Source organism: Neophocaena asiaeorientalis, unplaced genomic scaffold (genome assembly GCF_003031525.2).
Source record: "Neophocaena asiaeorientalis asiaeorientalis breed wild unplaced genomic scaffold, Neophocaena_asiaeorientalis_V1.1 scaffold138, whole genome shotgun sequence".
NCBI classification, from domain to species: domain Eukaryota; kingdom Metazoa; phylum Chordata; class Mammalia; order Artiodactyla; family Phocoenidae; genus Neophocaena; species Neophocaena asiaeorientalis.
Window position 1 is genome coordinate 988,115 of NW_020172632.1, and position 22,660 is coordinate 1,010,774.

The following is a 22,660-nucleotide window of genomic DNA, read 5'->3' on the forward strand; positions in this document are numbered from 1 at the left end:
GAAGACTATCTCCCTGATATCTACTATGTGGATCTCCCTCTGAATGTAAACTTCTTCCAAGTTTCTTCTAGATTATAGTTGGAACTTGTTTCTGCCCTTGGCCTTTGTTACAACTTCAGTCATTATGAAAGCCAACCCTGAAATAAATTTATATACTAAAATTTTCCCTTGTGTCACTTATCAGAGTAAGAAACTTTATGCCTCCTACACTTATTTTACAAAATCATTCTTTTAATTCAATGCACAAAAGACCTGTTATCTGTTTATTTAATTTTTAACTGTGGACTTTCATGCTAATAGCCTTCTGATGCATTTCCCTGATTGATGTCAGATTTCCTCTGATAGATATGTAATTTATGAACTCCAAAACTACCAATAAACCCTAATTGAAAGATGTAGAGAATTGTCTTTTAGAGTTCTCTGCTTAGAAATTTTTGTCTGATTTTCTTCTCCAAAATGATTATTTACTGTAATTTGCCTTAAAGTTTACTCTCCTTACCCCTTTACATGGATGTAGATTTTAACACATCCTAGAAAGAAAATTCTAACATTCAGAATTCTCCAGCCAGGAAGAAGTCTGTCTCAAGATAATCGTGAGTTCACCATACTTGGAAGTATTCAAGCAAATAATTGACAACCTAATTAAAAGATAAAAGAAATTAACGGAATTTCTTCCCTATGCTAGGTAACTTGATGTTTGAAGTCCTTTGTCTATGTGTTATTATGGGACTCCAATTACTTTGTTTTCTTAGCGTCCTCAGAAATCCTTAAGCCACAGCTGTGATTTTCCCATATCTTTCAGTACATCTGTATGCAGGGAGTGATGTCTAATTACAGCCATATGCTGGCTCTACTCAAAATCACTTGAAACTCTAAGCTCTGCCACATCTCTGGATCTTGCTCTTCTTCCTTACTGATCCTAATTTCTAAATAACTCCATATAGAACTAAAAGTAAACAAGAACTTAGAGATGAGGGTTAATACTGCTTTTTCAACATGTTCCTATTAGAAAATCCTGGTTTCCTAATTTTTACATTTCCTTTCTCTTTCTTCCATATTTCCAATTCCCACCAAATGCTTATTGGATAAAAAGTGTGCTATAAAGCATATTTATACTCATGATTAGCATAGCCCTGCTAATTTTATTACTGTATTATTTTGGACCGATAAATGTGCATGGCAGATAGTGTGGGTGCTCTGAGGTATTCTTTCTCTGCCTCATTTTAAAGTCCTCTGAGATTTGTTTGTCATTGATATATGATTCCCTGTCTCAGATAAGTTCAGATAGGAAAAACATTGATCTGGGTTACATTTTCAAGATCTTCTACTTCAGTAGTCTTGGTTGAGTTCTAGGTACCCAGGTTCTCATGCTATTTGGGGTTGCTTTCAGTAACAATTTTATTGCTTCAACACCCTTATCAGCATTAAGCAGGAATTAAGGTTCATCTTTACTGTGAATTTATAAGTGTGTGTGTATATTTTATAACATGTGTGCATATGTCTATTTAAAATTTCATTTTAAGGCACTTTTCTCAGCATTCTTTTGCATTGGCATGTAACACTTTATGTGTCATTCTCCTATTTCCAATCTTTGGTACTAAATGCAATACTGCTAAGAAAATTATTCAATGTGTCTCCTTGTATAGGAGCTTCGATGAGATGTATACCAATATGTGGAATTTCAGAATTAAAGGCGATTTGAATTTTCAGCTTTACTTGATATAGCTGCCATTTATAAAACATACCTGCCAAGTATCTTGATGAATGGGTCAAATAATGAAGGAAAATGACAGGAGGCACAATACATGCAAACTCAGAGTAAAAGGGGAAATTGAAAATTCACTTGTATTAAGCATTATAATCCTGAAATATTTTCAAATGACTATTTAGATTGATGATATTTATGTAGAGATAAAAATATATCTGTAAGATCCAATTTAAGAAATATATTATAAGCCACTAATATCTCTTCTCATTGGTTAAACCTGAAAGATGGAAACTAATGTAGTAGGGGAAAAAAGCATAAAAATTGCTAGAATATGGACAAAGTTAAAATGCTCAGGAAACTTTTTGTTTTTGAGAAAAATGATTAATAGACTGATAAATTGTATACCATTTTAACTTAATTTTAAATCCCCAAATCTCTAATGGGGTCTCTAATATTGCACAAGTAGAATTAAAATATTTGAACAAAGAGAAGAAAAATATATACTGAGAAAAATCCAATCTATCCCAAACAGAACATTAAGGAAAATAAATAACAAAGCATAGAAAAGATGAGGCAAATATTAAACACAAAATAAGATAGTGGAAGTAAATTTAGCTAACTATCTTCATCATCACAATAAGTTTAAATGGACTAGGAACTCTAGTAAAACTTCAAAAATGAGTTAAAAAAATCCAGCAGTATGCTATTTAAATTAAATCTAATTAAAACTTAAGACTACAGAAGGTTTAATTATAAAAGGCTAGGGAAAAAATAATCCCTAAGTAATAATCAAAAGAAATCTGATATAGTTGGATAATATACAAAATAAGATGAAAGAAGTACAGAGTTTCAATATCTAACAATAAAAATTTCATTCCTTCCAACCATAAATAAAACATTAACAAACAGTAATCACATATTATAATTACAGAAGTCCAAAAACTTTAATAATAAGTACCATACAGGCCACATTCTCTGATGACACTGAAATTTAGTTGGATGTCAATTAAAAAATATTTAAAACAATTTAAAGTCTTTTAGAAATTCAAAAATATTTTAAATAATTATAGGTATAAAGAAAATTATATGTAAAAATTCACACACAAAGGAAATCCTGGAAAGATAGAAAATGTGACCTAGAACATAAATCTTCCTCTTTCCCCACATAATAATAAACAGAGAAACTTTTGGGACAACCCAATGGATAGCTAAAACAAAATCCACTGGGAAACATTACCAACAAAAACTAAGTGCCAATGTATATTCATGAATAAAGATATATAAAAGCTTGGAGAAAATGTGAAAAATAAGTGAATACAGGCAATGAAGATTCAAAATATGTATAATAGCAGACATTGGAATGCAAAGCCAAATCAAAAGAACAAAACAAATACTAAAAACTATAATTCAAGAAAATCTTCCAGAAAAAAAAAAACAACCCAGATTTGATGCTACATATTAACTAAGCACATCACATGCAGAAGAATTCAGACTCAAAACAATCAATAGCAAGACATGTTCTATTAAAATTGGACATTTAAAGTAAAAGAAAAATATCCCTCTGGTCACCTAGCCAAACAACAAGTAACATGAAAGGAAAATAAAATCAGACTAGATCAGATATTTTAATAGTAATACTTCAGTCTAGAAGACAGTAGTGTAACAGATTTAAGATATTCAGGAAAGTGAATAAAAACCAAAGATTTATAAACAGAAGAAATGACTTTGGAAAATAAAAGTTACTGCCAAAAGTTACTGCTATTAGATGTAGTAGTTACTTTTAGAACTAATATGAAATGAAGGTTAAGAACATGAAAAATGTTTAATATCATAGTTTTTAAGGAAAGACAAATTGAAACCACAGTGAGTTACCATTATGCACATATTAGAATGGCTAAAAATGCAAAGACTGGCCTTAGTGTTGACTAGAATGTGGAGCAATTGAAACTCTCATTCACTGCTGGTACGACTTTCAAATGGTATAACCACTTTTAAAATAATTGGCAGTTCTGTAAACAGTGAAGCTTAGACATGTAATATGACCTAGCCATTCTACTACTAAATATTTAAGCAAAGAAAATGAAGACATATACAATCATGCAAAAACTTACATGCAAATGTTCATAGCAGCTCTATTTGTCAGAGCAAAAAAAACTGGAAACAATCCAAAAGTCCATCAACAGTTGAATGATTAAACAAAGAGTTTCATGTCCATACAATAGAACACTATTCAGCTGTACATTTAACAACCAGGACAAATCTGAAAACAATTAATCTGGATAAAAGAAGTGTGATAAAAATGAATATGCCCTTTATGACTCCATTTAAATGAAATTCTAAAAGATACATACTAGGGACTTCCTTGGTGGTGCAATGGTTAAGAATCCACCTGACAAGGCAGGGAACACGGGTTCGAGCCCTGGTCCAGGAAGATCCCACCTGCCGCAGAGCAACTAAACCCGTGTGCCACAGCTACTGAGCCTGCCCTCTAGAGCCTGGGAGCCACAACTACTGAGCCCACGTGCCACAACTACTGAAGCCTGCACACCTAGAGCCCATGCTCTGCAACAAGAGAAGCCACCACAATGAGAAGCCCGCACACCGCAACAGAGTAGCCCTTGCTCACCGCAACCTAGAGAAAGACTGTGGACAGCAACGAAGAGGCAACACAGCCAAAAATAAATAAATAAATGTATTTTTAAAAAAAGATACATACTAATATCTGTTGACAGAAAACATATCAGTGATTGCCTGAGGATAGTGGTGGGGAGAGAGTAAAGAATGGATTATCGAGAAGTATGAAGAAAATTTTGAAATTAATGGATATTAATTATACAGTTTGAAGGGTGTATGGATATGTCAAAATTTGTCATATTGTACACTTTAAATGTGTGCGATATAATGTACATCATTATACCTGGATAAAGTTTTAAAAAAGAATAAATGGACTGACTCTCTCGATATAAAAACAGGGAGAATTAAAGGAGCATATGCAAATTCTTTGAAATTTTAACAGCACTTTGAATATGTCCTCTCATTACCTTACATCCTGCACTGATTTTGATAAGTCAACCATGAATGGTGTGGTTCCCTTGTACATGATGAGCCTTATGCAGATATATATACCATAACTTCTTTAACCTTTCATCTGTTGATGGACACTTAGGTTGTTTCCATGTCTTAGCTATTGTAGATAGTGGTGCTATGAACATTGGGGTGAATGTATCTTTCCAAACTAGAGTTTTTGTCTTTTCTGGATATTTGCCCAGGAGTGGGATTGCTGGATCATATGATAACTCTATTTTTAGTTTTTAAAGGAGCCTCCATACTGTTCTCCATAGTGGTTGCACCAGTTTACATTCCCACCAACAGTGTAGGAAGGTTAAGAGTGCATTATTAGTGTTTATGTACTATGCACTAATTTTTAGAAAGTTTTGGTTCATGGTTCTTATCTTTATTTTGTGGACGACCATTTTATTCCTGCTTATTTTTTTTAAATTATTTTTTACAGAATATTAATATATCTTTCAACATATATTTTGGTAAAAGTTGCATAGTTTTGGTCTTTGCATCCCTGTATTTTCAACTTTTGTGTCATTGAGCATTAGTTAAGTCTCTTGTAAACATCATAGATTTGAAAATAGTTTTCTTTCAATGGACATGTTTAATTATGGATAGATATGACATTTAATTACTGATGGGTATAGATTTATTTCTATTTTCAGAGTTACTTCCATTTTGCCCTGTAGATTGTTTTTATTCCAGTCATTCCCCTAATTTGCTGTCTTCTGATTACTTTCTATCTGTCTTCTGATTACTTTCTATCCTATTTTTTTTTAAGTTAACATAGTTTGCACAAGAGCTACAAGTGAAATGCAAACTTGAGTGTACAAACATATTTTACTTGCCCTCCACCTGACAATTATTTGGCTTTATATAAAATTGTAAAGCCACAGTTACTTTATTTGGAAATCTTAGCATATTGTTCCTCTGTAGTCTCTTTATCCACTGTCCCAGATGAAACATTTGATGCTTGTTTAATCCCTTAATTTTGCAGGAAACCTGTCAAGGAAATAAAATGTACTTGAGGTATTGTAAATTCAAATTTTACTAAAGGCAAGTAGCTGAAATAAAAACATGTTTGAGAACAAATTGATTTCCTCTGAGATGCCAAAAACATCTTTGGAAAAGCCATAAGAAAGAACTTTTATGTAGAAGTCATTAACTTGAATTCCCTGGCTTAAATCAATGAGAGGGAAACCTCTGCTGGGAGAAAGTGTACAAGGAATAAAGGCATTCTAGAAAGGAGTCTGATTTAATTTGCACAGTATCTCTTTGCAACTGAAGTAAATGAATACCCCGGTGAAAATATAATCAATAATATATATTCACTCTCTCTCTTTCTTTCTCTCTGTCTTCTCACTCTCTTCCTGTACCCTCATAACTCAGATAACAGTAAATCACTATATGTTGTGTTTGTTTGCTTGGAAAAGGCTATTGCACAATAATAGTGATGCTTACATCATAAGACACATCAGAAACTGCAGTGGATTTGTGGATTTGCTTTTACAATTTTTCTAAACATTCTTATGCATCCCCTTACCCTTCTGGAACTTGAAAAATTGTGAAACATAAGAGACATCAAAATGGAATAATCAACTTATCAACACAGGAGAAGAGCTAAACTCATTCAATGAAAGGGTGCAGAGAAAGCAGTTATTGAAAAAACAATGAGATTCATACAAAAACCCTAACACAAACTTGATAGAAACAGAGAAAACATTAAGAAAAATTGTAGAAAATGAATTTAGGGAAATTATTTTTTCTTTGTAAAACAAAATTGACTTGATTATGGGAAGTGGTTGATTTTTTAGAATTTAAAAATCTCATAGCTAATTTAGAGCATTTCAATTTATGGTCAAGTTTGACCATTTTCAATTTTGGCCTGTCATGAGGTTGCTGCTATAAACTCTATAATATTAGCAGTGTGAGATATATTAATAGAGTGTAAATGGTGATAAGTAGAGTGAACTTGGTCTTTTCAATTGACTACATTGTATAATTTCTCTTTCAAATCAATTAATGTATTGTCTTAATTTTTTTTAAGTAGAAATCTGGGAAAACCAAAAAGATAATTGGCAAAATCTTTGAGCGGCTAACACAACTCTTTCGTTGGTCTCCATGGGACACAGAGGAGCAGTGCTGAGAAATGGCCTTAGGGAACCAAGTGGATGAAAACAGGATTCGGTTTTAAAAATTCTGGTCCCCTCCACTGTGAATGACAGTAAAATTTCTCCTTGATTCTAACTCTTCTTTTAATCCCACTGGGTCAGCAGGTAAACCTGATTTTTTTTTAACATCTTTATTGAAGTATAATTGCTTTACAATGGTGTGCTAGTTTCTGCTTTACAACAAAGTGAATCAGCTATACATGTACATATATCCCCATATCTCCTCCCTCTTGTGTCTCCCTCCCACCCCTCTAGGTGGACACAAAGCACTGAGCTGATCTCCCTGTGCCATGCAGCTGCTTCCCACTAGCTAGCTATTTTACATTTGGTAGTGTATATATGTCCATGCCACTCTCTCACTTCGTCCCAGCTTACCTTTCCCCCTCCCTGTGTCCATTCTCCCCTCAAGTCCATTGAGGGGAGATGATGTAGAGCATCTTTTCAAGTGCCTCTTGGCCATCTGTATGTCTTCTTTGGAAACATGTCTATTTAGGTCTTCTGCTCATTTTTTGATTGGGTTGTTTGTCTTTTTGATATTGAGCTGCATGAGCTGTTTGTATATTCAGGAGATTAATCCCTTATCAGTTGCTTCATCTGCAAATATTTTCTCCCATTCTGAGGTTGTCTTTTCATCTTGTTTATGGTTTCCTTTGCTGTGCAAAAGCCTTTAAGTTTCATTAAGTCCCATTTGTTTACTTTTGTTTTTATTTCCCTTTCTCTAGGAGGTGGGTCAAAAGGATCTTGCTGTGATTTATGTCATAGAGTGTTCTGCCTCTGTTTTCCTCTAAGAGTTTTATAGTGTCTGACCTTACATTTAGGTCTTTAATCCATTTTGAGTTTATCTTTGTGTATGGTGTTAATGCACAGAGATCTCTTGCATTCGTATACACTAATGATGAAAAATCTGAAAGAGAAATTAAGGAAACACTCCCATTTACCATTGCAATCAAAAGAATAAAATACCTAGGAATAAACATACCTAAGGAGACAAAAGACCTGTATGCAGAAAACTATAAGACACTGATGAAAGAAATTAAAGATGGTACAAACAGATAGAGAGATATACCATGTTCTTGGATTGGAAGAATCAACATTGTGAAAATGACTATACTACCCAAAGCAATCTACAGATTCAATGCAATCCCTATCAAACTACCAATGGCATTTTTCACAGAATTAGAAGAAAATATTGCACAATTTGTATGGAAATACAAAAGACCCTGAATAGCCAAAGCAATCTTGAGAAAGAAAAACAGAGTTGGCAGAATCAGGCTCTTAGACTTCAGACTATACTACAAAGCTACAGTAATCAAGACAGTATGGTACTGACACAAAAACAGAAATATAGATCAATGGAACAGGATAGAAATCCCAGAGATAAACCTACACACATATGGTCACCTTATCTTTGATAAATGAGGCAAGAATATACAATGGAGACAAGACAGCCTCTTCAATAAGTGGTACTGGGAAAACTGGACAGCTACATGTAAAAGAATGAAATTAAAACCTTACTTTTGAGTGGATGAATACTGCGTATAGGCTCCTTTCTGCTTCCCTGTATCATTAACCTGTGCCTTTGGATGCAAAGATATTGATTGGGTTGTTTTTCTTAGTGGCAGAAACTAGGCATGAGAAGCATAAATCTGTACTGTAGGAATCATGGACTTGTCCTTGCCTTTGTTTAATCTCAAAGGGTGGAATGTTTCTCCACATTGGAGAGGTAATGAGGGTCTGACTCCAGGCCAGATTCCCATGTGTAATTCCTTATGTCCGATCATAGGAAATTACAAAGGCTTTGCATAGCAGGTCCCATGCGGGAAAGCTGTCCTCCCCACACCAGACTTGGTGCACAGTCAACTCCTTGCACTCTCTGGAGGAAGCTGCAGTCAAGGACTAGGTCTCCGGCCTCCAGCAGCCATGCTCATATGCATACCTGCATTCCCAGCCCAGGTACCTCCTTTTGGAGGCCTCGTTATTGGGGTCCTCAGCTGAGATGCTTTTTAGTTGCCTCTTCTGAGACCTTCTTTTATTGGGAGATGGTGTCTTGACTAAAAGCTTCTTCTCTGCTCTATTTTTCCATTCTAGCCCTTCTCTGTCTCTCCTCCCCATCCACTCTCCCCTGCATCCATAAAATGGCAGGAGCCTTTTGTTCAGTGTTCTTTATAGTGAGACACAATTTCCCCTACCTGTGCTGCATGTCACCTGACCCTTACCCAGTGATGTTCTGTGGGGGAAATGGAACTGTAAGGAGCCACCACAGCTTTCCTTTTTTGGCCTCTTATATGCCCACAATAAGGGGATAAAAGCTTGACTGTTACTTTTAGTTTTGCTCGTTGTCCTAATTGGCCACATCAACATCTAGCAGCTCTCAACAGGTAGTACAGAGAAAGCCAAGAGTCAGTGGATGTAAAGATGAAAAAACAAATACCCATTTTTGTGGTTATAGGTTATAGGTCTTTTTTTTCAGTTTAAGTAAAAATAATTTCTCTGTATTGTCCATAATAACTTATCATGGATTTGCATTGTATTTGGAGGAAAAAGTCTGCTAGTAATTAAGAGTACATGTTTTTGTAACCTTGCATACATTTTTTAATGGAACGTTTTAGGATCATAAATTGCTGGTGGAACACGAGAATTAAAATTTTTCTTCCCGTGTGACTAATTCTACATTTCCTTCCATTTTCATAAGAAGATTGTATCTGCACAACAAAGCCAGGACTTTCATCGTTGGGCATTAGTTAGGGGATTTCAAATTAGTTAGGGGATTTCATTAGTTCACATGCCTTACTGTGGACATAGGCTCATAAATGTTCCTGTCCAGCCTTTGTGGACATCTACAAGTTTCTATAATATTAAATTGTTATTATTAACTATGATATTAAATTTTTAATTCTGCCTTTCAAATCAAAATAGAAGAAAACATCTAAACTTCACAAAGAGCTCAGTATTGAATGTTTCTGGATGAAGCACTTGGGCCTTCCAATTTTACTTGAGAGAACTATCAAAGTGTGAAGTCAGAAATGAGACTGTCACTGGAGTTTGAGGCACTAATACTGCACTTGTAGAAACCCCGGAGCCTCAAGGCAGCTACAATCAGAAAGCCATCTTTCTTTCTCTCTTCCTTTCCTTTTTTAGGAAGGGACTATACTGTGTACATTTCTTTCAGTGATATCAGCTGATACCTCTGTGAGATTTTGAGAGAACAGGTAGAGGCAGTGAGAGGCAGTAGAGGTAGATGTTTCAAGAGATATAGAAGCAGAGAGGAAGAGATAGACAGATTTCACTGGGGTAGAATCTGACCACTTCTGGTCTTCTCCCCCTCTGATTGCCTCCCTGATGTGTGTATGTGCAGGTATATGCATGCATGTGTGTGCATGTGATATTTGTTTTTTATCAGGCACAATTTTAGACGTTTTACATCAAAATTTCTAATCTTCACAATCTCATAATTATATTCTGCATTTCGTGGAGGAAATAAAAGTAGATCAGAAGGGATAAGCCATTAACCCAAGGTCCCTCAGCATGGTTAAGTCAGGATAAAAACCCAACTCTCTGGATTCAAAAACTATGTTCTTTTCATGAAGCAACCTTTCTTCTCTAGCCTGAGTAAAACCTGGTCTCAAAATCACCTTATTTTTTCTCTCTCTTTTTTTTTTTTAATAAACAGCGTATTCCCCTCACTTCTTTTTTCTTTCCTCCATATCATATTTAGTTGAATTTAGAGTTATCCTGAAAATATTATCATCCTGGCTTGGGCAACTTCATTACATGTGTAGTTTCATTACATGTGCCAAAGATATCGTTAGAAAAGTACACATTCTGGCAAGAAAATCTCTAGTGTATTATTCTCACATCAAATCCACCAAGAGCTTTGCACATTAACAGATCAAGAGAAAATCTACAAGTCTTTGTTGCTTTCCCCAGTTATTAAGGCACAAAGACTGGAAAGGTCACTTTTGTAGAAACCCCAGGAGCCTCAAGAAGGCTACAATCTGAGATTGTATCTGGAGGCCAGTTGGAAGAAAGATGCCTTCTGAGTTACCACCCTTCCCATTCCATTTACCTCTGAATATAAAGTAAATAAAGGAAATGACCATGGTGATAAAGTCCATCAGAACACACAGGATCAGAGTCATATCTTTCAACTACACGACATCCAACTGGAAATGTGGATCTGAAATGGGGACTGGAAAGAGATGCAAGAATTAAAAGGGTCACAGAGGGAAAGGAGAACTGAATTACAGACAAATAAATTTACTTTTCACATTCCTATTGCTCCATACTTCTGGGCTTATGTGTGGGTGAAGGAGAAATAGGCTGGGTTATGTGGATGACCCTGGAGATGAGTACATTTGGCCTAAGTCTGGAAGAAGGCTTCGAAGGGCAGATACCCATTCTTCCACCCAAGCATCATGACACTTGCTCTGGTTGGCCAGAGTCTGAAGGACAGATAGACACATTATACCTTTATCTTCTTTATGTGGTGCTGTAGCCCCTCAAGGATTCTAGACCTCTTGAGGAGTATGGTGAAATAGAATAGTCTAAGATTAACAGAATCTCTGAGATGAAAGAGATCTTACAATTCTCAAAAGTCATCCTCTTATCTGGAGCAGAAGTCTTCTGTAAAGTATGTTTTCTGGGTGATTATAAAGGTGGAAAACACCCCTAACTCATAATATTGATTAACATGTCTTGTGATGGGAACACCATTGCCAACAGTTAGGGTATCTGCTTCATTACTGGACAGCTATGTCTATTAAGAATTACTTTCTTATATCAACCCTAGTTTGTTTCACTGACATGATTGTTCACTGATTCATACTACCTTGTAGAGAAAGACAACCAAGATGGTGAGGATGAGGAAGCTGAAGTCAGGAGTCTTAAATCCACGTCCTTAAAATAACAGTTGAAATAATTGACAATATTCTTGTTGGAGAAGTGAAAACTCTGAAGTCACCAAGGTTGTTGCCCATATGATATATTCCATACGGTCTTAGACTGTACAAATGGAGGGTAAAGTGTTCACCTAATTAATATCTACTTTCTCCTATAATTTGATATAAATTCTCTGCCATTAACTAGATCAGAGATCCCTTTTATAAGGGTAATAGCATAAATTTTTTAAAAATAGGAAAATTGCCCTGGGAGTGTGTGTATAAGGATCAGAGAGTGGAGAGTCTGTAAGTCTCTCTCTTGGTCACATACCTCTATTTTTCTCACATTAACATTTAGGAGAACTTCAAACCTCTTCTCATAAAAGATAGAAAATAATTTAAAACAAAATTGAAAGAAAAACTTGGAAGATAGTACAAAGATGCTAAGAGTATTTATTCAGAGGATTGTGTGTGTGTGTGTGTTTAAATCTAAGCTGAGTTTTTAATTTTCTTTCCCTCCTACATGGCTAGGAAGCATAGCTTCTAAGCATGGCTAGAGCTGTCCATGCTTAGAAGGAAAGTTAAGATGATGGTGGGGTGCGAGTGAAGAAAGACATGCCATAAGCTTAGGAGAAAAGGGGAGAAGAATGATGGCAAACACATGTAGCAGATAAGACACCAGAGAGGGAATTGAGACAGAATCCCTAGATTATGCTAATAGTAATGATAGTAACAATAATATCATACATTAGTGTTGTTTGTACTATGTGCGAAGCCAGGCCAAATGACTTTGATATACTGACTAATTTAACCTAAAATAACCTTATGAAGTAGGCATCATCATCAATATTTTAAAGATGAGGAAACTGCAGTTCAGAGACTTAAAATAACTTTCCCAAGTTCACACAGGTAATAGTATTGCCAAGAAGTCTGACTCTAGCCTGGCACTGGCTCTTGGAAATAAACGGTATACATCTCTTGCAGATTGAGTGTCTTCTGCATCTCTTGCAGAATTAAAATGTACAATGCTTGTGGAATTTCCTGGCAATTCATATTTGTTAAATGAACTGATAAGAGATTTCTGAATTGATAAGCCTCAAGAAGGAAAATCAGTCCAGAAAGGCACAGCAAACAGCAAGCTGCCTAAATACGGAAGAAGGTTGCTAAATGAGATAGCTGTAGAGGAAGCAGTACCTTCAGGGGAAAGTCCATTTTAGGTAAAGAGAAGAAAGTTCAGTAGCAATTATAAAAGAGGTTAGTGGATGTGTGTTACCTGCGTAATTACCAGGAGTTGTGAGCAGTGTGGGTGGAGGCTTCTGTGATCAATGACTCAGTTTTAGGTCCTCAAGGTAGAGCAAGCAAAAATAAATTCGTAGATTCATTCTTTTTTTTTTTGGTACGCGGGCCTCTCACTGCTGTGGCCTCTCCCGTTGCGGAGCACAGGCTCCGAAAGCACAGGCTCAGCGGCCATGGCTCACGGGCCCAGCCGTTCCACGGCATGTGGGATCTTCCCGGACCGGGGCACGGGGTCTCAATCACTGCGCCACCAGGGAAGCCCCCGAGATTCTTAAGGATTCCGGGTCTGCTTCAACAATGACAGTGACCTGCAGCCTATTCTTGGGGCTTTCAGTTATATCCAATGGAAGCCTCATAAATCGCTAAATGCCCAGGCTGTATTTCCCTGTAATGATAAATTCCTTTTCACAAGGCTGCTATGACTAAATATCTCTTTCTTTTTTACTTTATTTTTAGTCTTTTCATAGAGGAACAGTACACTACAGCTGTTGAAACAGAGGGCTAAGGAGTCTAAGTGCCTGGTTGGGGTCCTGGCACCACCACCATTTAACAGTGTGAACAGCTATTCAACTTCTTTGTGTACCAGATTTTATCACAGATAAAATCTAATTCACTGAAAATTAAATATATTAATCTTATAAAATGCATACTGCACATAATAAATATTTAATATATACTAGCTATTATCATAACATTTTGCTCCTTTCCTCCAGCACTGATGGATACGGCATTTAGTCTGCTAACATGGTTAATAAGCAAGACTCAGGTATGGACTTTCTTAGAGTAAAATACAAAAGCACTTTCAGTCGGTCTGGTTTAGGGTATTTTGTCTTTATTTCATAGGAAAAAATTAATAAATAAAATCCTCAGAATTGTTCAGCGCTACTTTGTGACTTCTGCATTGTGATTTTTGGCTATAGCTACAGCTCCAGCTATAATAAAAAAATTACCTTACCTTGCTGATCATTGACATGTATACATAATTTCCATGGGGACCTCAAAGATAAAGCTGATGACACATTTTAAAATATGTTGGGTTCAGCTATCCTCAAACTTTCACAATTGCCTTTTCAATTTCACCCTCAAAGAGAGTCAGAGAGTCCGCCTGCCGATGCAGGGGACACGGGTTCGTGACCCAGTCCAGGAAGATCCCACATGCCGTGGAGCGGCTGGGCCCGTAAGCCATGGCCGCTGAGCCTGCGCAAGAGGACAGGGATCAGTTTCAGTTGTCCATACAGACCATAAACTTAAGCGAAATATCTGTGGACATATGAATTATTTTGAGAAGAGGACTTTTTTACTTTGCATCAGTCTCTAAAATAGTCTATGACCCCAAAAGTTTAAGATATACTGAATTATTATCTCCTCTAAGATTAAAGTACAGGAAGAATTGGCATATTTTATTAAGTGAAATGATGGCTGGATTTTTGGCAAAGATACAGCTATTACACTGAAAGAAATATGTTCTTTTGCTATGGAGGAGAAGCATCGTCAGTTTGTATCATTAAGCCCATAAATTTGGAGGCTGGAATCCAAACTCAATGACATGAGATCCAAAAGTTTATTGTTCATGTAATTCAAACAAATATTTGAGGTACAAGAAGCCCAGGCTTTCTGATAAATAGCCTGTTACTCTTCTTCAGCTAAATGTTTTGCCAGCTACTAAACACTTGGGAAAGGAGATACTTTCATGAAGTTCTCATCTTTCTGGTCCCACATGCCTCTTTTTTGTGATGCAAATAGATAATGAGGAAGACACTCACACATATTGAAGTCAAGACTACCGGTGTGCCCACTGACCAAGGAGGTATCACATTGCAGGAGCAATCTGAAGGAAAAAAGAGATAATCATCAGTTATTGGTGTGGAGACACTTTGCACTGGGGGAAATGCACGAAGAAAGCAAGAGTTATATTTTAATGCCATCCCTTTGTATTTATTTAGAATAGGACCAAGGGAAAAAAATATGGCTAAGGCTTAGGACTAGAGGGTCCCAAGGATCTAAAGGCTTAGGTCTAAAGCTGTTTGTCACTGGGACAATAAGCAGAGCTGTTTCTAGGATGGGACCAATTTGGGGCTGAGCCTAAACAGACCCAGAGAAAAGCAACTTATCTTTCTTTTTCTCTATCTAGTCCATCAATCAACGTGTCTCATTTGGAGGATGAGACAAAGTTATGCACTAGTCCTTGTATTGTCTGGGTTCAAAATAGGCTGGAGTAGGATAGGTCTGGAGACGTCTGAACTGCCTAAGAGATCATAAGAGCTCTGAAAGTAAGAATTTCATCAATGGAAGGCTGGTTAGACAGCATTTTGTTTAAAATCTTATTTAGCACACGTCGTGGTGTCACTTGGCTATATAGTCTTTCCATGAAAATAGCCTATGACGGGGGTGCTTACTACCACAGGTCGTGCCCAGTCCTCTGCTGGGGAATACTATACACAGTCTAACTTAGTGTTTAAAATATGGGATACAAAGACTCATGAGCATCATGGTGGCATAAGATAGCCCTCATTTTTATCTCCCCATCAACAACAAAAATGTGACATCCATGCATAAACAGAAGTACCTCTATAGGATTTGTGGGACACAGCACCATACACCAAGGGACCCGGGAGGGGTCTTGCTCACCTGTGTGTCAGGTAATAAGCAGACAGTATTTGGTACCTGCTCTGGAACATGCAAGAGACTGTGAACTGTGGCTCCTCTCAGCTGTGCTCCTGGAGAACATGCAGAACATTGACCTACCAAAGAGAGAGTCTTTGTGGAAGTCCAGGTTTTCAGGCAGAAAGAGACCTCAGAATAATGTAGTCTTGAAAGATAGAGCTATACCAGAAAGGATCTGTGCATTTGAAGCTTTTAAAAGTGAGCACACTCTCAAATCAAACAGCTATTTTATTGTGTCTTAAAATTTTCCCCCAAATCCTCCAAGTCGATTTCCCCCAATACAACGTAGTTGAGATGGATGAAAACTTTCTCCCTAGGAAGGGTAGGCCACCTGGTGTAACTCTCCCTGCATGTTCTATTTTCCTGATGCCGTGGACTATTAAGTGACCTCCGCTCCGCTGTTTCTGCCCTGTGTAATTAGCACTTTATTTCCTGCCCCTGACGGGGTCACTGGACCATTTAAGGAGTCAAGTAAGAAATATGTGTAAACTGTGTTACATGTTAAATGCTGAATGTTAAAAAGATCTCCCAGTTTGTTGGGAAAGCTATCACCATACCAGAAAAAAAAGGATTTCAATTTGACTGAGGTACACGAAAGCCCAGGCTTTCAGATAAACAGCATTGTCAGAAGCTCCACGGCTAAAGAATATCTAGGACCAAGGAATGATGAAGGGCGTATGTCTAGCATTTGTCCCGAGAGTTTAGAACTTCCTGAGGTAGATGGGCTTGGGAATCAAGGGTCAGGCAGCTTTAGCTCTCCCACCCCCACTTTATATCTCCTGCCCTTCAAACCCACTTACCTTGTAATCTGTAATATAAATCGACAGTGGGCACCACGATAAATGTCAGCAGCAGAACCAGAATTATGACCAGAATCTGTATCCAAATTGTATACCATGGAATACAATGTATACATTGTATCAGAATACAATGTTTCCGATAAATACAGTTTATCGGAAATAGGTTCATCTAAAGCATTCAAGACCTCATGACAGTGGGATATTAGACCTAAGCCAGTTTGGGGAGGCAGTTATAATTGGGTGAGTGAAAAGTGACAAAGGGTCCAGAGTGGGACTGAGCCCAGTGTGATTAGTTTGAGACTGGAGCAAAGGTGAATGAAGGCTTCTCACCCCAATTCTTCCCATCCATTCTGTCTCATGTTCTCCCTAAGGCAGAGCTGGGTTCTTCCTACTAAGCCTCAGACCAACTCAGTCCTTCAGTCCTTTTGTCTAAGCAACCAATATATGCGCAGTTCTGAATTCTCCAATGTATTCACTGGGTCTGGCATTCTTCTTCTTGAATACATTGAGACATACGTTTACATAAGCTTTCCTCCTTTCCTATTCGTGTGAACAAGAACCTGCTTTGGCTTGCTGGTTTGCACATACTGGGCAAAGACACCTATCATTTTGTTTGGGAATCTGATGTCTTTCTTCCCAGAGAAATAAACACAAAAATGTTCTAAAAGTAGTAAACTGCTAAACCTGTTGGGAACTTATTTCTATTATAATAATCTTGAATTGGGATACCCCTCTCAGCATCTGTCCAACATGAATTTCACAGACATTTACAAATGCTAATACATGTACATTTACTCAGCAGTTTCCAAGGCACTCATTTCATTTTATTTCAATCGTTCAAGTATTGATTACTTATTGCTTACCTACTATGTGCCATGCAATATTTGAAGAAACTGGGGTATATTACAACAAAGATCTCTATCTTCATGTTTTAGAAAGGGAGATAGCTAAGTGACAATAAACATAATAAATAAGTTACGTAGCAGGTTAAGAGGTGATACTACGGGCTTCCCTGGTGGCGCAGTGGTTGAGAGTCCGCCTGCCGAAATATAAAAAAGAAAAATTAAAAGAGGGTAAGGTGATAGAAAATGCCCGGTGGAGGGGGTGGTAAAGGTTGCATTTTTTCCAAGTTGGTTTGTCAAAGTGGTCCTTACTTACAAGGTGAGACTTGAGTATAGATTTGAAGGAGATAGGTAATTTATTGGAATTATAGCATTCTGGGAAGGGGGAACAACTAGAGCAAAGACCCCAGGCAGGAGCAGTTCTGTCATGGTTGGGGAACAGCAAGGAGTTCTGTGTGACTAGACTAGAGGAGACACAGAGAACATTAGGGGATGAGGTCAGATAGGTAACAGGGGCAGAGATAGTGCAGGACATTGGTGGGGCATTTAACTTTGAATAAAATGGGGAACAATTGCAGGGTCTTGAATAGAGGGTGACATATATCTCATGTTTTAAATGGATCCTCCTATCCATGTGTTGAGAATATACCATAGTGGACAAGAGAAGTAGTAGGGAGAACTTTTCAGCTGCTATTGCCAATGTTCAGACCATGGGTGATGGTGTCTCAGACTTGGAGGGCAGCAAAGGTGGTAAGAAGTGGTGAGACTCTGGGTATATTTTAAAGGTAAAGCTAGTATTATCTCTCGACATGTGTGATGTAGGAAATAAGAGAAAGATGGGAGTCAAGGATGACTTCAAGGATTTTTTCTGAGAAAATAAAAATAAGAAGTGTGACTGGGAAGGCAGTAAATCACACAAGTTGACAGCTGATTAAGAGTTTAGTGTTTGATTGAGGATATTTACTAGACTTCCACACTGAGATGTTGAGTTTAGAGATGAGACTAGAGTTTGGGAGAGAGGTCTGGGTAGAAGATATCATTCGAGGAATTCTTATCATATTGATTTTATGTAAAGCCTTGAGATAGAATTAAGTCACAATAGAGAAAAAAGACTCAAAGACTATGCCCTGGGAAACTCATATATCAAGAAGGCGGAGCAAAAAAGATGAAGTAGCAGAAGAGAATAAGAAAGAAGACAAGCAAGATGGTGAACAAAGCCAAGAGAATATAATATCCTGAAAACCAAGTGAAGAAAGTATATTAATTTTTCTCTTTAGTTTATAAATTTGATGACAATGGCCATCATTTGAAGAACAAACACACAGATCTCACCTGATAGGACAATACTTGTTCCTTCCTCTTGATCAGTTACAGGGTTCGAAGGTAGCAAGTGACATTCCCATAGGAGCTCCATCTTAGAAGAAGGGTCATCTTCAGATTGAACGATTTGTCAGTATCCTGTGAGTGAAATTTTGATGAAGGTAGAATGATCTCTCCTCTGCTGTCTCTCCATTCCATTTGAGGTTGCGGGAACCAGCCTCTTGAATTGCACTCCATTAAAAGACCTTTGGTATTAGGAGGATGTGCAAGAATCTGCGTTTCCAGACTTGTAGCTGGTTGGAAAGAAAGGGGAAAACGATATTTAGGTGAAGGGAAGCCCCCTTCTTCTACTTTAAACCTATGCCCTTAGATACACTGATAGTCAAGCGCTGTGGGGCTCTGATTGCTTCTACAAGCTAATCAAAAGGGAAAAAGGCTAAGCCAGACTGAAGGGTTATGATATCCAAATTAACAACCTGGTCCTAAAAAGTCAGGAGAGGAAATGCCTGTTTGTTTCATTTATTCACTTAGTCAAAAATATTTATTGATTATTTACTAAATCTAGGAGACTGGGCTAGGTCCATGGACGTAATGATGAACAAAAACAATCAAGATCTCAGTCCTCATAGAATTTATAGTGTAACATTTTTTCTTGTATCTTCATCGTTCGTCACATATGAGCTACCATAATTTATTAATAAGCAGTAAATAGCATAAAGGCAAGTTTGCAACTTTAATTGAAACTTTAATTTAGGTGCTCTTTGAATGAAACAGGTAACACACTACTATTATCAAAATAAAGCAGTAGATATCAGTTTAGAGAAAATAAACAAGTTTTTGAAAATTTTCAGGACATTGCTGGGGATGTTAAGAATTGCCTAATGCGTGGGCAAAGAAAGAATGAGTAGAGATTTAAAGAGTTCCTCTAGAGCAGCTCTGTCTGATAAAAGTTTCTGCAGTGATGGAAATATTCCATATCTGTGCTGTCCATTCAGTAGCTTTTTGCAACGTGAGACTTTAGCACCTAAGATGTGGTCAGTGATCCCTTATTGGCCTTTTGGCTAAGATCAAGATGTGGTCAGTGAGACTAAAGAACTAAATTTTCAATTTTACTTAATTTTTTTACTTTAAATTTTGCCTAATTTTAATTTTATTTAATTTAAATATAAATGTAAGTAGCCACATGTGGCTAGTGGCTATCATATTGAATAGCTTAGCTCTAGGCAATACAGATGAACGTCACAATAACTAATGAAAATGTTAAATGTGAATGGGCCTAGGTCCCTACCCTTGTGCCCTCACATTTGGAAGCCTTTCAGTTTACTCCAAGTCCTCCATCTTGCCACCATTTCTTTGTTATTAAGAAAACTAAGACTGAGGTGATATTGGAGAACACAGAAGATTACAGATGAAGGCTTTCTGAACTAGATTTAAGAACTAGTAGTCAGCAAATTGAGTCAGGGAGAAATGGGAATAAGAATGATCATTAAGGAGACAGTTGTAAAGATTTAGGTGGTTTATAGAGTCAAGTTTTACTAAAGTGTTGTCAAAAATAATTGAAAAAAATAGTAACAAATCCTGAAAGGATTCTGTTGATACTTTAAAGATCTAACAGTGCACATGGACCTGGGAAAACAGACAGTTCTTGCCGATAAAGGTAATATGCGCACAGACACAATTTGCATTCTTAATCCTACACTCTTCCCCATTTAAAGACTAAATGCATGAATTTGAACTTGCTAACCAAACCCTGTAATACGAAATGGTCAGAAACACTAAGAATATTCCTAATACTCAGCCTCAGATGGATTGAGAATCATGGATGCATAGAAGCCTCAGAGGGATCCATCCTTACCTGTGACCTTCACTTCTCTGATGGCCTCATCACAGAAATCACCATCTTTGAAGAAACAGTGGTACCACCCATCAGCAGCAGCATTCACATTAAGGATCTTGAGGGTCACCTTACCCTCTCCAGTGGCTTCTTTCAGGAGCTCTGTCCACTCCACATACTTGGAGATGGTTTCTCCATACAAGTTTTTACCATTCCAGTACAGGTGAACAGGTTTTGTGTAGTGGTTCTAGGACCAGCATATTTCCATGTGTTCTGCACTCTGTGGTGGGGACAGCTGGCTCCTGAACTCAGCTTTTCCACCTAGTGGAGCCAAGATTGGCCCCTGAATGCCATTCACTGTGAACTGCTCTGTGAAGGAAGACAGTAACCAAAAGGTGAGAGTATGAACCAGGAGTCACTGTGTATTGGATTCATATATGTACATGATGAGTTCCTAACTTTCTAGGTATCAATGGGTTCTTAACATTCCTTCCAAATACCACCTATAGGACTGCCTTACCTTTTTAGTATCTTTCTGGAGACTCGCAAAATTTCCCTTTTATTTAATTCTCTTTAAATAGGATTAAGATAGAAATTTCAAGAAAATAAAGAGACCAATTAAAAAAGGGATATTCCATCAGGCTCAGTCCTTAATAAAGATCTCTGCACTCACTAAGTGCCTAATCAAATAATGTAGACTGACTGATTTGCACAGGCAAATAAAGTTTTCTCTAAAAAATATGTGTGATCATTACTCTTGCCTTTTCTCTTAACCTCAGGCCAACCACCAACCATTTTTATTTCGACTGAAAAAATCCATACTGACCCTGACATCTGATATATTTCTCTTTTCAGCCCTTTAAAACTCAAAAATTTATTCCTGGGTAAGGCTTTTTTATTTTTTAAAATTTTATTGGAGTATAGTTGATTTACGATTTTGTATTAGTTTCAGGTGTACAGCAAAGTGAATCAGTTATACATATACTTGTATCCACTCTTTTTTAGATTCTTTTCTCGTATAGGTCATTATAGAGTATTGAGTAGAGTTCCCTGTGCTATACAGTAGGTCCTTATTACTTATCTATTTTATACATAGCAGTGTGTATATGTCAATCCCAATCTCCCAATTTATCCCTAACCCCTCTTTCCCCCTGGTAACCATAAGTTTGTTTTCTACATCTGTGACTCTATTTCTGTTTTGTAAATAAGTTCATTTGTACCATTTTTTTTAGATTCCATATATAAGCGACATCATAGGATATTTGTCTTTCTGTCTGACTTATTTCACTCAGTATGACAATCTCCAGGTCCATCCAAGTTGCTGATAAAGGCATTATTTCATATTTTTTTATGGCTGAGTAATATTCCATTGTATATATGTACCACATCTTCTTTATCCACTTTTCTGTCGATAGACATTTAGGTTGCTTCCATGTCTTGGCTATTGTAAATAGTGCTGCCATGACCTTCAGGTGCATGTGGTTTTTCAAATTATGGTTTTCTCTGGATATAATCCCAGGAGTGGGACTGCTGGATCATATGGTAGTTCTATATTTAGTTTTTTAAGGAATCTCCATACTGTTCTCCATAGTGGTTTTACCAATTTACCTTCCCACCAACAGTATAGGAGGGTCCCGCTTTCTCCACACCCTCTCCAGCATTAATTGTTTGTAGATTTTTTGATGACGCCCATTCTGACTTGTGTGAGGTGATACTCCATTATAATTTTGATTTACATTTCTCTAACGATTAGTGACGTTAAGCATTTTTTCATGTGTCTTTTGACCGTCTGTATGGGTAGGGCTTTTTTTAAAAAAAGATGTTTTCTCTGTATCCCTTAAAGGATTATATTTCACTTTAACAGATTATGTAGGATCTCATTGTGGGGAATTCTTCTCCATCTAGACTATGGTCTCTCACACTTTTGGTGGGGGATTGTAATCTATGGACTCAGAGAAAAATAAAAGTTTACTAAGTTATTAATTTATTTCTTCCAAATGAGTTTCTTAGATTTTTTTGCCCAGAGTAGAAAGCCACATACCATACAACTCATTGAAGGAGAAAATATGACTTGGATGTATGGTAAAC

General features: G+C 37.0%; 1 protein-coding gene across 1 annotated transcript in view; it reads right to left on the bottom strand.

The window, feature by feature from the left end:
• The window catches only part of LOC112395833 (selection and upkeep of intraepithelial T-cells protein 1-like), a gene marked incomplete at its 5' end in the record, with an annotated part of 29,590 nt that extends 8,636 nt beyond the window's left edge, over window positions 1-20,954 (bottom strand). Inside the window, 6 exon segments of the mRNA XM_024739247.1 lie at window positions 11,006-11,128; window positions 14,830-14,940; window positions 16,577-16,678; window positions 18,742-18,798; window positions 18,801-19,031; window positions 20,594-20,954. Of these exon segments, the coding sequence (XP_024595015.1) occupies window positions 11,006-11,128; window positions 14,830-14,940; window positions 16,577-16,678; window positions 18,742-18,798; window positions 18,801-19,031; window positions 20,594-20,954 (985 nt within the window).
• Between the last annotated feature and the right edge of the window lie 1,706 nt (window positions 20,955-22,660).